Consider the following 14,954-nt stretch of genomic DNA (forward strand, 5'->3'; position numbering starts at 1 on the left):
TTGAAAGGGCACTTAGGGTTTTTCCCCTTGGGATGTACAGTCCATTGCACACCTTTGTCATTTTGTTTAAATCTTCCATTAGCATTTTAATCGTCGCCGGTTTCATTGTCTAAATTTTCTCCCTGCTTCAGTCCTCAAGGCGCTACACGTTGGTGGTGGTTGAGGCGAATTCACTGCAGATCAGTTTGAGATCCTGTGATAGAAGGCAGTATGAATACATCTATGATTATTTTTCCGTTGAGTCCCTCCTGGTAGTCGTTACTGGTTGACATGAGATGCTGTGTGATATGAGATGTGGTCCTGACTTCTTCTCAGAGAGCTGTGCCTTTCAGAAAATTATCATGGCCCATGAGCATTATCCTCCGCCTGCTACAAGAACAGAATTCATGTAATTTGCAGAATTATTGGGAAGATTGGAAATGGATTCTGGGATAGTTCACTGGTGCACTGGAGAGTAGAACCTACCTGTCCTCCTGGATGAGCTTTGCGTACATGAGAGAAACTCACCCCTGTGAAAGTAGTCTTAAGACAAACCTAATCAATGGTAAGGTTTCATTAATGATTGTTTGACCAAACACTTCCTCTAGAGTCATTGTATTTTTGAAACACAACAAATCCCTTTCACCTTGTAATGAACACTTCCGTTCCCCTGAGTGTTTAGCCGTTTGCCTTGCAGGACCACTCTTTTCAGGTGTAAGAGACTGCTAGCATTGCAGTAGCATACTAAAGCTTATTACAATTCAGCGAGTACTTTGACTGATGAATATTGGAGCATGGAATGAATAGATTTGCCTAAAATGAAAAATGTTGGGCAAATTCTGTCACTGCTTGACAAAGAGCAAGTTACTGTTGCAAACGAAGTGGGCTCAGTGAGAAACAGCCCAGCACTCGAGGTTGCATCGATGTGTGTACCTCGCGTGGGCCGAATGGTGTGCAAGATTCCACACTGTTTTCGTCCGGCGGGCTGCGAACACGCTTAATGCTGCCACAGGGGAAAAATGAGTACAAATGAAATCGATACTAATCCATTTGAGCAGTGTGCCTAATCCAAATGGCCCGTGATTTATCACTGGGACCAGGGTGGGGGTGGTTTATATGGGGGGGAGGGAGGTGATTGGGCGAATGATTGGGGGAGGGGGATGCAGGGATGCACAAGAAATTAAAGGGCTTATTCATCTTTTGGTGTGGTGAAGAAATCAGGAACTGCTGCTGTTTGTAGAGGTTTGACCTTCTGCTGTTCTGATTGGTGAACCATTGGACCCAGTAGTGTGTTATCATAATACATGTGCTGTCTAAGCAAGCTGCCTAAGCCAGAGATTCTCTGTAATTCTACAGTATCTCAGCCTGAGCTGCCCTCATTGTTGATGTGTGTCTTGATATCTGTGTTGGGATTGGGCTGTTGAATGTGTTGGTACAGTGTGAAAGCGACTCTGGGACCCAGGCTGCAGTTGTGCGGACTCTGCTTAACTTCCTGTCCCCACTCAGAGTTACGGCACGGTTCTTTATTATTTATGTATACTTTATTCAGTTTATTTTTACAGGGACAGTGCACATTAATAAACACTTCTGTAAATATGGCAGTTTAGCCAGTATGGCTAATTTTCAACTGTAGTCCGTCGGCAGGTACATAGTCGAGAGTTGCAGCATGATGGCTGTAAGTGTCATCTGCTAGGGCAAAAAAAAAGCCATTCTGCACGTCATGGTTGCGCAGATTCACAAGGGGTCCCTTCTCTCCCCCTGTTAATTGTGGTGGCAGCAGTGGGATGCTGCAGTGCCCCAGAGCGATGAATAAATGTTCGTGCCAGGTCCCCTGCGCCCCCGTGCTTTGTGTGGAAGCCTGGCCTCTTCGTCCCGCCGCAGCGCCGTGCATTCCACACACACCCTGGGAAAGTCACGGGATGCCTCTGAGCTTAGCGGGCTCCCACGGAATTCTCCCTCCTGTACCTGAGTGTAAAAATCCCCCCCCCCCCCCCCCAGGGATGATTTATGTACAGAAGGTTTATTTTCTGCTTTGTTTTTCCCCCTCTCTTCCCCTCTCCCCCCCCCTCCACCACCTCCCTCTCCCCTTCTCTCCTCCCCCCTCTCTGTCTCTCACTCAGCCATAACCAGAGGACGACGTCTTTTAGGCACCCTGTGACGGGCCAGATTTCGCCTGAAAACATCGACTACGTCCTTCGAGAGCAGTGAGTGTTTCCCCCTCTGCGTTATCTCCGCAGACGGACGGGGACTCCCACCCGCGTCCTGCAGGGCTGTGTGGTCCTGGCTCTTTGCAAAAAGAGGAGTGTGAAATGGGATGATTAGAGAGCGGGGATTAGCCCGTGCTTTGAAAAATGATGGGGTGAGGCGGGGGGCGGGGGGGAGGGGGTGGGGAGCATGAACAGCCCAAAGAGACGCTTTCCATTAACTCTGGAGCAGGAGGGGATAGCAATACAAAATGATCACATTTTTAATGACTATGGATTTATTCAAGACTCTCGATTTCATAACTGCTTACACAACCACTGATTCAGGTCCCCAGATTTTATATTTGTGCAGGCTTTATTACCTCAATTGAATCCGTGGAAATAACAGAGACCAATAAACCTGCCATCCCGCAAAATTATTTGACTATTATACGGGAGGGGCATGCCACTGTGAATTGGGATCATACATCAAAAAAAACAAAAAGAAACAATAATTGTGGATTTTATTGATAGTGCCATATTGCCAGAGCTGCAGGCTTCAAATAATACCATAATAAATTAATTAACCCTTTGTGTTCTGTGTTGTGTCCCTGGTGAGGGTATAAAAAGCGCACTGGGAGTGACGCAGAGCCAGGGCTGTTGGAACAGCGGGGCCAGTGTGACATGCATTTTACGCCCTCTCCGGTGTCATGCAGCTCCTGGGCTTGAGTGATTAGCAGCTGACCTCAGCCCTCAGCCCCACAGCCCTTCCAGGAAAGCCTGCTCAGGCCGGGCAGTTGCGTAAAGCTGTGATCTGGATTAAAGATGTGGCCGCTGACCTGCAGTCAGCACACGCACGCACACACGCACACATGCATGCACACATGTGCACACACACACACACACACACGCATACACACAGAAGGTCTGGTGACCTTCCTCTTTCAAAGCTGAGTTCTCTCTATAGCCCTTCTGGTACAGCCTTATTCCCTGTTCTGTAACATGTTAAAATGTCCCATCAAAGAGCCTTCACTAGGATACGCACATCTTGCTCTGCCTCTGCCGTGGAACCAGGCGTTTGTTTTTATTTGTACACATAATCTTACTAAACAGCTTCTGTCTTTTGAAACCATTGTTGTTGACATTTTAAAGTGAACCACTTGGTTCTTTTGTTCTTTAAAAAGGTTTTTTTTTAAATGCCATCCCCCCACATGGTGAAATATTTCAGAACTAGTAAAGCAGCAGATTTCAACGAGCAGTCACTCAGGTGAATTTCATCAGTGTGTTTCTTTCTGGAAGGAGACGGGATATTTCCACCGGCTGATGTTGCCGCGGTCCTGGTGGGCAGCGATCATGAGCTGCTTTATGTGGAGGAGAGAAGTGCTGATAAGACACACAAAGCTCATTGTACGGTACACACTGCATTGTGGGTCCAGAGTCTGCATTGTGGGTCCAGAGCCTGCGTGCTGTGGGGTTATTCAGCCAGTGACTGAGCGCCAGCGTTAGGCTGCAGCCCCCCCCCCTCCCCCCCCTCCACTTCACACACAGCGGCAGGGCAGGGTCCCTTTATGGAGGACCGATAGAGGCATCACTTCAGTCTGTCACTTTGGAGCTGACAGCCCCTCCCTGTGCCCCCCGTCCCCCGCGCAGGTTGGGCGCTGGTTAACGATCCGAGAGATGGCGGTTCTGCGGGGGCTGGAATGGCGGGTGTCGGGGCATAGCTGCTCTCCGGTTTCTCGGGGCCAGTTTATAGCTCTCCTGCTTTTCCGCATTGGGCCCAGCTGCTTGCTTTCCTCCGCATCCCTCCGTCTTCTTCGGGGAGTCGACCCCCTCAGCCATCCCACCTATCCGCCCCGTTCGACAGCTGTGCTGTCTGGTGATCCCTGGGTAATACATGTGAGCCGCACGGTAATTCACCCCCTCCTCTCGAATTTGTCGCCCCGCCCTGCCCCACCCCACAGAGAGACAGACAGCTCGTTCAGATGCACTGCTGCCTGGTGTTACCATAGAAATAGCGGTGTGGATTTCAGCTGGGATGTGGAAAGTAGGGCTTTCTTCTCAGTCGGGTTCTCCAGGGTCACATGTTCAGGTCCTTAGATCAGAGTGGCCAGCTGAGGCGATGGTGATGCCAGAATGCATCACAGTGCCACAAAGTGCCACAGACACACTGTGCCCTGAAGCCAGTGAATATTGTAGAAACAAGGGGGCAAGACGGCAGCCATCAAAGTGATTTGCCCACGTCTCCAAGAGAACATCAGATAAGCATTTATTATGCTGAATGCCCTGTACCCCTTTGTGTGATTGGAGTATAACTAGTGCCAGGTCGGAAACAGGCCGGAACCAGGCCAGGATCAGCCCAGAAGCAGACCGGAGCCAGCCTGGAGTTAGTGACGCTCAGTGTGGGAGGTAATTTCAGACAGAGGAGGAAATGACTCTGCTGAAGCATCCCTTTCTCTGCTGGAGGCAGAATCAGTGCTTCACAGCCAATCGGCCTCCTAAGTTTCCGTGACACTGATGGACAGTTTGTTTGAGTTGTCGCGATGTAGTGCACCGAGCCGCGGCGCTGCCATCCTCCCGGTGCTGGCTGCGGTGCGTTGTTTTCCCCCAGCTCTGGCGCGTAGCTCAGGAGCTCAGCTTCTCTCTCCACCTGTAGGCGGAGGCTCTGCGAAGGCCCCCAGCGTGAGCTGACCCTGGAAAGTCCCTCAGCGCTGCACAGAAGCGCGAAAAAGCTCTGGATTCGCTCCAGCGTGAGGAAGGAGTCCTGTGGAATGGCGGGATTTCTTTTTTTTTCCAGAGCGGAGGTTCCCGCTGGACCCCGTTTCCATTGTTCCCCCTGTTTTGCTGTCCTGCCCCAGGCCAAGGGCCGCGGACGTCCCGTGTGTGGTGGCCCCCCGCTCCAGAGCTCGCAGGAAAAAACAGTAATCACAGGCCGTCTAGTTTGGCGGGAGAACAATGCAGACGCTGCCGCTGGCTGTTTTAGTGCTGCAGCTCAGGCCTCTTCCCTCCGCTGTCCCAGCATGCACTGCTGCAGGGCTGGGAGAAAAAGAAGCGGTGTCTGCTTCTCAGGGACCAGCCTATGGTGGGGAGATTGTAAAAGATGTTTGTGTGTGTGCGCATACGTGTGTATGTGTGTGTGTGTGTGTGTGTGTGTGTGTGTGTGTGTCTGTGTGTCTGTTTTGCTTCAGTGTGTGTGGGTGGCTCATTTACAGCGAAGTATGTATGATCATGAAAACAGCAGTAAGGGCTGTTTGCAGAGGGTTTGTGAAAGTTCTTGCAGGAGTTAGCTGCATACATTACTGAATCAGTCTACACAGATTTCCTACAGCAGAGTCTCTGTTCTTGAAGTCTAGGGCCCTGGTGATTGGTACTTCTGTCCAATTTCTGAGTCACTGATGTCTGAGTGTCTACTCTACTGCTGGCAACAAGTCTCTTTGGTGCCCACAGATTGCACAGCAATCATTATACTTTGAATATGTTTTAGGAGCAACAGACAGCAGCATTTGTCAAGTTGATGGGCTGTTTGTGTGAGAATGCCGTGCATCTTTAGAAGGCAGAGCCGCAGATTCTGCGGGGGTGAATCTCCCCTCCTGCGGCTGCTGGAGGCCTAGGCCAGCCAGCGGAGCGCCTTCACCTTCTCCCAGGGAGTCGATTAAGGGCACGTGTGAAAACTACATTAGCCCTTTCCGTTCAGAGAGCCAGTTATTTTTATTGAACCTCGTAATTGCCTTTTAAACGCTCTCCGGTTCGTGCTTTGGGGAATCCGTCTCGCGTTATCTCCATAGCGATGGTTTGTAAATGCTTGTTAGCGGAAAGTTCAGAGGTCGGGGCGGCGCAATTTGGCCCCGGGGACCCGAGGCTGACCGTGAGGGTCACAGAGTGCCGGTGGCCCCGTGTCACAGAGAGCGGCCTGTCGTTAGGACGGCTACGGTTACAAACCCCGAAAGGTCTCGCCGTCCAGCGCCGAGATTTAGAGCGCACAGCTTGTCTGCGTGTGTGTGTGCGTGCGTGCGTGCGTGCGTGCGCGTGTGTGTGTGTGTGTGTTTGCGTGTGCGCTTGTCTGTGTGTTTGTGTCTGTGTGTGCGTGTGCGTGGGTGTGTGTGTGTGGATGTGTGTCTGTGCTGTTCTGTGTGTGTGTGTGTTGTGTCTGTCTGTGTCGTGTGTCGTGTGTGTGTGTAGTGTTGTGTGGTGTATACAGTGTGTGTGTGTGTGTGTTTGTGTATACAGTGTGTGTGTTTGTGTATACAGTGTGTGTGTGTGTGTTTGTGTATACAGTGTGTGTGTGTATGTAATATGAGGGTAGGCTATGAGACGCATCAGACAGTCCCAGAACCCCTAAAACTAAGGGCTCTACTGCAGTGGCTCTTGAGTGCCAGGGCTTTTATTGTGCCGGTTCCTCTCGAAGGGCTGAAAAATATATGCAGTGAAAACACTAGTGTCTCTATAAAAAATATAACAAAAAATCCACTTTTTTGAGCTGGTGCCCTGCTGTTGTGTGCCAACTTTGTGCAATATAAAATAAAATAAAAAAGAAAGAATTGCTCTGCATAAGAGGGTCTGCTAAATGCCCGCTTGTAGTTTCATGACCCCCTCCTTTTTTAAACCCGCTCACTAGATTTACCCAAGTAGATATAAACCCCCCCCTCCCCTGCGTACGTGCCTGCACATGTGCGTGTGCGTGTGTGTGTGTGTGTGTGTGTGAGAGAGAGAGAGAGAGAGAGAGAGTGTACTGTATTTTTCATTTACATCATTCCCAAATTAACCAGTGTGAAGAATGTATCTGGTCCACCCTTGAAGCGAAGCAGACATTTATAATGAGAGCACCCAGGCTTAAGGTGGAATTTGCGATTATGGGATGGCATCGTGGGATTGCCAGTAAATGCAGTGCATTGAAAATGAGCTGCGGGGATCACCAAGTGGTACTTAACGCTGCCTGAATTGCAGGTTTGATCTGAAATGGGGGGGGTGTTGGTATTTCGGTGAATGGCAGGGGGCCTGTTTTCGGTACACGCCTCTCCAGGAAGCAGGAGTGGTGCAGCCTGGGAGAGCGGCTCAGGTGAAGGACATGGTTTTAGTTTGCTGCGCACGCGGTCACATCTCTGGCGGCGGCACCTTAACAGCTTCAGGTGGAGGCTGCCTCGCTGTTGCTAGGGCTGGGACTGGTGCTCCCAACCACATCTCTACAGCTGGGTTATTTGTTGAGCCTACTTCAGACAATCTCACCGTCTCTCCTTTACGTCTCCGATTGGCTGCTGAATTTATGGTATGATTCCTATTCCCTGATTGGCTGTGGGCTTTATCATGTGTCCCTGATTGGCTGGCCGTTTTGCTGTGTGTTTCTGAGCGGGTCTGGGCGGGTTTGGTTAGTTTTAGTCCCTGTCTGTATTCACTGGGTTTGCTTAAGCATGCTTGTGTCTGTGTGACCCAGAGGGTCAGCCCTGTGAATTAGCACAGTCCCTAGCTGCCAGCAGTACACACAAGGTCCAGATCCCTAACTGTGTGCCAGCACACCGTGTCCGAAGACTTGAAGAAATGGCGCTGGACTCTGTAAATAAAGAAAAGGACACATTCTCATTGGCCAGCCAGGCAGTGAAAGGGCTCTGGCGGTGGTGTGAAAGGTGCTGTATTCAGGAGTGCATCTTTCACATTAAAGCAGAACTGAGTCCTGCACCACCTCCGCTGCACTGAGGAAAGTGACTCACAGGCTGTGGCCTTTTCCCTGCCTGTCAGACAGCCGTAGGAGTGCCGGTGATCCAGCGAGCCGGTGATTCCTGCGTGGACGCCCGAGGATTTTTCACTCTGGCCGCTATACAGAATACCTCCAGACACCCCCCCCCACACACACCACACACATACACACTCCCCCAAACTATTCCATGCACCAGAAATAGTCCCTACACCTCAAACTACCCCAGGTCTGCCCCTGACCCCTACCCCAGCCGGCTGCCCCCAGTGGCCTTGGCCTTTCAGCACTGTGAGGTGTGACGTGCCGTGGCATCCCAGCATTCCCCTGCTAGCTTGCATTCCTTTCCCTGGGCAGGGGCCGTATCTGCCAGGCCCCTGTGTGGCATGTGATTAATGGGCAGGGACCTGTCAGGGCCCACATAGTACCACCGAGCCCGACGTCGCATCGGGTGTGAAGGGCAGCAACTGGGGGAGGTTTTGTCTGTAAGGTCTGTAGATGTTGAGTCATACAGAGGTTTTGTCTGTAAGGTCTGTAGAGGTTGAGTCATTCAGAGGCTTTGTCTGTAAGGTCTGTGGAGGTTGAGTCATGTAGAGGCTTTGTCTGTAAGGTCTGTAGAGGTTGAGTCGTACAGAGGCTTTGTCTGTAAGGTCTGTGGAGGTTGAGTCATACAGAGGCTTTGTCTGTAAGGTCTGTGGAGGTTGAGTCATACAGAGGCTTTGTCTGTAAGGTCTGTGGAGGTTGAGTCGTACAGAGGCTCTGTCTGTAAGGTCTGTGGAGGTTGAGTCATTCAGAGGCTTTGTCTGTAAGGTCTGTGGAGGTTGAGTCATGCAGAGGCTTTGGAACTGGGGAGGTGGGTAGCACAGCAGAAAAGTGAGTGCTGCTGCAGTTTGTCAGGCAGAAATATTGCAGAGTCTGGCTCTGTGCTGCAGTCCTGCTGTGGTATCGCTGCATTGGCGCTGTTTGAGGAACACTGCAGTAAACCTTCAGCCCCCCCCACCCCCCCTCTACTGCAGCTCCTGCAGCCTGGCTGGGTGGGAGGGGAGATCTGTGTGTGTGTGTGTGTGTGTCTGTGTCTGTGTGTGTGTGTGTGTGTGTGTGTGTCTGTATGTGTGTGTGTGTGTGTCTCTGTCTCTGTCTCTGTCTCTATGTGTATGCACCTGTGTGTCTATGTGTGTTTGTGTGCATGCATGTGTGAGTGTGTGCATGTCTTTGTCTATGTGTGTGTGTGTGTGTGTGTGTGTGTCTGTGTGTTTGTGTCCGGAGCCTGTACAGATGTTAATGTTTCTAAGTCCATGTATTCAGATGAGTGTCACAGTTTTGTTTCTGTCCTGGATTAAATCAGTATTCATCCTTAACTTTGAATTTCAATTAAATGCACTTTTTTCAATGTGAACATAAGCAATTAAGCCAGCTTTTGCAGTCGCTGAACTTGGGGTGCTATGTTTGTAAAGGGAAAAAAAACCGACCCATGAATTGGGAATCATAGTTAAATACAAATGTTTTTGTTTCTGACTGCACCTCTGAAAGACTTCAGTGGGAGGGTGGAGCAGTCTGAGTCTGACTGTAGTCTGTGTCTTACGGATCCTTGCTGCCTGTTGTGTGTTTAGCCCTTTAATTGACGGTTAAACACACAACACTTTTGTCTCTCTGTGTCTGTGTCCATTAGAACCTTAGAAGGCATTTTGTTTGCAGTGATGTGGCATTTTTATCAAATGCCAATTGCGGTTTAGCTGAGACCATTTCCAGCCAAATACATAATTTGACTTTGGCTTGGAATTCCAGATCTGGCTCACCCCTGTCCATAAGCGTAAAGTTGTTCACGGACACAGAAAAATGGAGAGAAATAAGTAGAGACTGCGGCAGTGAAGGATGCCACAAACTGCGGAAGGGACAGCAGGGGTGTAATAATTAGCACTCATGAAACATGCAATTTATTTTAAACTCCCAGCAATTTATCACAAAGAAACACTCGCAGTATTGTCAAAAACTGAGGCTAAATATTGGTAAGAAAAAAACAAAAACACTTCCACCTACATGATCTTCACAGGTTACTTCAGACTTTTTTTAGATGAACGTGTCAGCCAATGAGATGTATGAGCTGGTGCACTAACTGAACACTATATAAGAATAACATATGCGGGGAAAAGAAGCATAATAAAATGCTACTGCACATTATCCATACATGTGCTTTTCACACCACGTCTTCATTTGGGAAGCTCTCCAACACCAGCGTGCGTTCTGCTCTACAGGGAGGGTCTGAGCGGGTGTATCAGCCGACATCTGATCCAGGGGAGAGTAGAGCTCATCTGTCACTGTCTGTTACAGCTGCTCCATGAATACTGTCAATGTCCAGAGGGGTAGATTGGGTTCTACCACTGGTCTGACTGATACCAAGATTTTCTCCTGGATTCAGTCAACATTTGTCCCTTACTGATTTTAGAGTGGACCAGCTAATCTGTGTTTGCAAAGCAGAAACCCCCCAAAATTTTGCATTTGGTTGTGAGTCAATGTTGTGAGCAAATGTTATATTTGGCTAATGGACTGAATGGCGTGAAACGGTGGCTGGCAGGGAGAGCGGTTTTGAAGCTGATTGTGTTTATTCGCTCTGTCCTAAATCTGCAGAGAATGTGCCCGTGACTGTATTGTGCAATCTGAACGGACAGGAATGCTAAAATCAGGCTTTGAAATTGATTTTGGAAAAAAAGGGGACTGAATTTAAGCCTCCAGTGATCCCCGTAAGCGTACCGCCATGTGTTTACAGCGGTGTCTTGGGACGTGTGCTAGGAGCGGACCTTTGAGTTCTGCAGCTTAATGTTGGTCATTCTGAAGTGCAGCGTACGTTGCGTGCCTTTTGTGGGATGGTGGGCGGGGGTCGTCGCCAGGGAAACGCAGGCTCGGACTCTGCTTGTGACTTCCCGTGCGGTTCCTCCTGCAGGCCGAACTCCTGCATGTCCAAGCCACACCCCGACCCCAGGCCCCCCAGCATGGTCAGCGAGTCCTCCACCGCCGTGACCTCATCGACGGTGGACACCGCCCCGGCGCCGAAGGTCAGAGAAGTTCAGGTAAAGTTCCTAAGCTGGAAAGCTAGGGGATGGAAAACATGCTCTTTCCAACCCAACAACCTGGGTGCCATTTTAGGTGCTGAGTGAGTTCGATGGATTTTTTTTGGGCCTGTCAAATTGAATTGAAAGCTGCCTCTCATTCCTAAAGCAGTGAGTTAAGGCAGTAGCCCATTTTCAGGCCGGCTTTAACTCTTGAGCCAGGCCGTGAGCTGTAGTGGCGGGTGGTCTGGTTTAAGGGGGGCATATTTCAGCAAGGTCCCGTCCCATCTCTGCCCTCTTGTCCCCTGTCCAGTTTGGTGAGGGCCATGCCCCCCCCCACTGCAGAATGTAAATGCATGCGATACTCATCCTATCTTTAAGAGAGATTTACTGCCCCTGCTCCACCCCACCAGCTCTCACTCTCCCCGGGGGCCCCTGACACCCTTTCCCATAATTCCCCTTGGCCTGGATGTAAGTGGAGGCGCCTGACTGACTGGTGCAGGAGTGGGTCATGATAGGGGCTCCATATTTGCAAGAGGTTGCCTTCGGGCAACACCTGTGCATTTACAGTATATGATATAAGCATACATAGACCACTCCTCCCTGCAGTGAGGCCCATTGATTCCCAGTAGACAGGAGCACATTCTGCGTGCTGATTGGACTGGGTTACCACTATCCAGGAGCACCTACTGTGTGCTGATTGGCCTGGTTTATCAGCCTCTGGTTTTGGCAGGCCTTTGGACAGCCTTTCACACATAAGTTATCTCAATTAGAGCACCCTCATCACCAGGCAACGCGGCTGGGCAAGGCAGTGAAAGCAGTGGCTCCAGGGTGGGGGTGGGGTTAGCACTGGTGCGCGAGGGCGTCGTTGTGCCCGATACCACAGCGTCAGCATCATATGACCCCCCTCGAGAAACAAGATTGCTTCACGTCCCTTAGAAATGCCATATGCCTGCCCTATCAACAGTTGTCCCCTTGCTTGATTAGAAACGACGTCACAGATGAACGCACATCAGTCATTCGATGCCATTTGTAGCCATTTGACACTGCTGCATTTCGCTACAGCCTGGGTGGAAGTAAAGAGGGCTCCATTTTACATCCCAAGGATAGGAGCCAGCTCCCAGTTTTATTAAAATATGTAATCTATGATGAAATCTTCCCACAGGACCCAATAAAACAAATCCACCATTTTGGCTCCAAATGTAGCTACTTACTCCAGATTTAGAAAGGGTTACCTTGGAGTGTGGAGGGGGGGGGTCCCTTGGTGTACCCCAAGTTGTTTTTGGCTTAATCGTAGAGACATATTTCAAATAAAGAAATCCAATCGTGTAAATGAAAGTTTAAAATAATTGGTGTTCATCTATAAATGGCTGGTCTCCCTGTGGCCCCTCCCCCCCCCCTGTGGTAGAGAGCTGATTGGATATTTTTACCAGGGTGAAGAGGCCAGAGACACTGACGGTCCCAATCTCCCACTCTTTCTCACTGCATGCAAGTTTATTGCCATCCGCAGATGTCAGTGATGCAGCCCACCATCCAATTTGTAGATTTTCCAAGTAATATGCATGCTTTGTTCATCATAAATCACGGAATTAGCATGTTATATCTGCCAGCTGTAGATGGGCATCGGTGTTTGTTCAGGGAAATGGCTTATAATGATCCCGGTGTTATGAGATCATAACTAATCTGGATGTGCTCCTGCCATCCCACTCTTTTAATGTAATGAAGCTGAACTGTATTTATCTGAATAATTCCTCTGTGGGGTACGGAGAATACAGGAAAATAATGAAATATGTGCGAAGGCGTGTTTCTTATGAGGTTTTTGAAATGCCTGTTATGCGTGGCATCTGTTGTCTTCATTCCTTTTAAATCACCCATGCTATTTAATAGGAGGTCTTTAGGGCCATTTATGTATGTCAGACTAAATTCAGCTTAAAATGGTTATACGGGTTATTGAAGTAACACAATATAATTAAGAGAAAATGTAAGCAAGCCCAGACGACATGCGTTCTCAACCTCTGTGTTCATTTCCTCCGTGGAAACAAAGCTGCATGTACAAACTGTGAAAATATTCAAGATTGTGGGGTCTAATTTTGTGGCAGTGTAGCGCTAGAAATTTCTGTTATGTTTTACACCTATATAATAAGAGTGCGAGGGCCTGACTCATGGATGCTTTCCCCCCAGCTGTTTGCATGAGTGGGTTGTTGTCTGTTGGGGTGGGGGGGTGGGGGCGGTGGGGGCGGCGGCGGGTGCGTGCCCTGGCAGTGCCACCAGCCGGTGAGTCACTGGCCGGTCCATCTGCCCGGCGCTAGCCGCACGCTAACGGGCGGTGGATGAATAAGCGGCCCGCGCTGCCGGCGCTCTGTTTACCTGCCCCAGGGCCCCAGAGCCGGCGGCAAGGTGCACAGCTTCGGCAAGCGGGAGCAGGCCGTCAAGAGGAACCGCAACGTGCCCGTGGTGGTGCGGGGATGGCTCTACAAGCAGGTGAGACCCCCTTCGCTGGCTGTCGCCGTCGTACACGCTGTCACATACACGCCGCAGTCGCTCTCAATCCCCGTCACGCTCCCTCAGCCGCTGTCAGTCCCTGTTAGACAGTGTTGGTCACTGGTAGTCACGGTTACTCTCTGTCCATCCCTGTGACACGCTGTCGGTCTTTGTCAGATTTTGGCAGTGGCACATCGCTTTCAGGTGTTCCCAGGGTGCTGTCAGGTGGCACGTCAGTCGCTGTAGGTAGCGCGGTGATTAGCCGACAGCCGTGCCCTCTCGGCGTGGCGACTCCCTCTCCCTGCACCAGCTGGTAATGAGCTCCACAGGTCAGCTCTGGCTCCGTGAACATCAGGCAGGTGAATAATTAGCTGAACCAGACGTGCGTCAGACGGACGGACACCCAGAAGTCACTGATGATGAGGTCTCATTAGAAACGCTGCCTCTGCTCTGGAGAAACGCAGGAGAGAGCGAGGGTGGATTACACAGTGTAATAATTTAATGTTTACAGGCATGATTCATTTATGATACCGGTGGTTGGAAAAGTGCAGTTCTGTACCAGAACCACAGCTTGCAGTTTGAGTGCTGGGGTCCCTGGTTGAGGCTCTGAGGCTGCTGGCCTGGTACCATCAATGTGTGGGTGTTTGATTGTACCTGTCCTTCAGAAATGAACAAAAAACTAATGAATTAAGTTGTTAAATCACCTAGTGCCCCCAAAGAAATTAGACCAAGGTGGTCTATCATCAAAATAGGAGATAGTCATGGCTGCAGCAGGGGAGGTGTGGAAGACACCAGTGGCCATATTGGGGTGCAGCGGTACATAAGGTGAATTTGTTAAACTTTGTGAAAATGCATTGATGGTCTCTTTCACAGAAAGCAGGGGACTTGAGAGTGTAAACCCTTAAAGCCATCTCCTGTCACCCTCTGTTATACCTAATGATTGTTTATATAGTGCAATTACACTTAATAGCTGTTATTGAGACTCAATTGCTGGACTCGAATCAGTGAGAGTTTCAGCTTTGACAGAACACCAGTTGCTGACTCTCACAAAAAGATGGACTGTATCCATTGGCTAGTTAAGTTGCAGTGGTTCTAGTCACAGCTTTGTGTGATTATTTCTTTTTTCTTTTTTATCCTGTATTTAACAAGGTTGTCTCGCTGAGATATAAAATCTGTTTTGCAAGAGAGATCTCGTGACTGGTGACGAATCAGACTGTGGCGTTTGTGTTTTTTTGTGTGTGTGTGTGTTGCAGGACAGCTCTGGGATGAGGCTGTGGAAACGCAAGTGGTTTGTGTTGTCGGACTACTGCCTCTTTTATTACAAAGGTGAGTCATGTGCTCTGAATAAGTGCATAAGGGACGTGAGTAGAAAATCAATAGTTTTTATATTTAGGGTGAATGAAATTGTGCCTTTTTGCAGTTTTGTTTGCTTCGCAGTTATTTTCACTGGAGACAGAATGCTTACGCTTATATCTTATGGAACTGTATACCTATTTGCACAAAGTGAGTTATTATCCTGCTAATGTTCTTGCTACACTGGAGCAGACTCACTAAAACTCTGTGAGTGCCTATTTTGTTAGGAGTGTC

At 49.5% G+C, this 14,954-nt stretch overlaps 1 protein-coding gene across 21 annotated transcripts in view; it reads left to right on the top strand.

The window, feature by feature from the left end:
- Positions 1-14,954, top strand: part of LOC135255596 (pleckstrin homology domain-containing family A member 7-like) — a 107,135-nt gene that overhangs the window by 54,543 nt on the left and 37,638 nt on the right. For 17 of the 21 annotated variants that reach the window (XM_064336966.1, XM_064336959.1, XM_064336960.1 and 14 more), the window contains 4 exons: positions 2,100-2,183; positions 10,781-10,907; positions 13,263-13,367; positions 14,621-14,693. In XM_064336966.1, coding sequence (XP_064193036.1) covers positions 2,100-2,183; positions 10,781-10,907; positions 13,263-13,367; positions 14,621-14,693 — 389 coding nt within the window. The remainder of the gene's footprint in view (positions 1-2,099; positions 2,184-10,780; positions 10,908-13,262; positions 13,368-14,620; positions 14,694-14,954) is intronic. The other 4 variants (XM_064336967.1, XM_064336961.1, XM_064336980.1 and 1 more) reach the window with 1 other exon arrangement.

The sequence above is a fragment of the Anguilla rostrata genome, chromosome 5, assembly GCF_018555375.3.
Source record: "Anguilla rostrata isolate EN2019 chromosome 5, ASM1855537v3, whole genome shotgun sequence".
In the NCBI taxonomy this organism is placed as follows: Eukaryota; Metazoa; Chordata; class Actinopteri; order Anguilliformes; family Anguillidae; genus Anguilla; species Anguilla rostrata.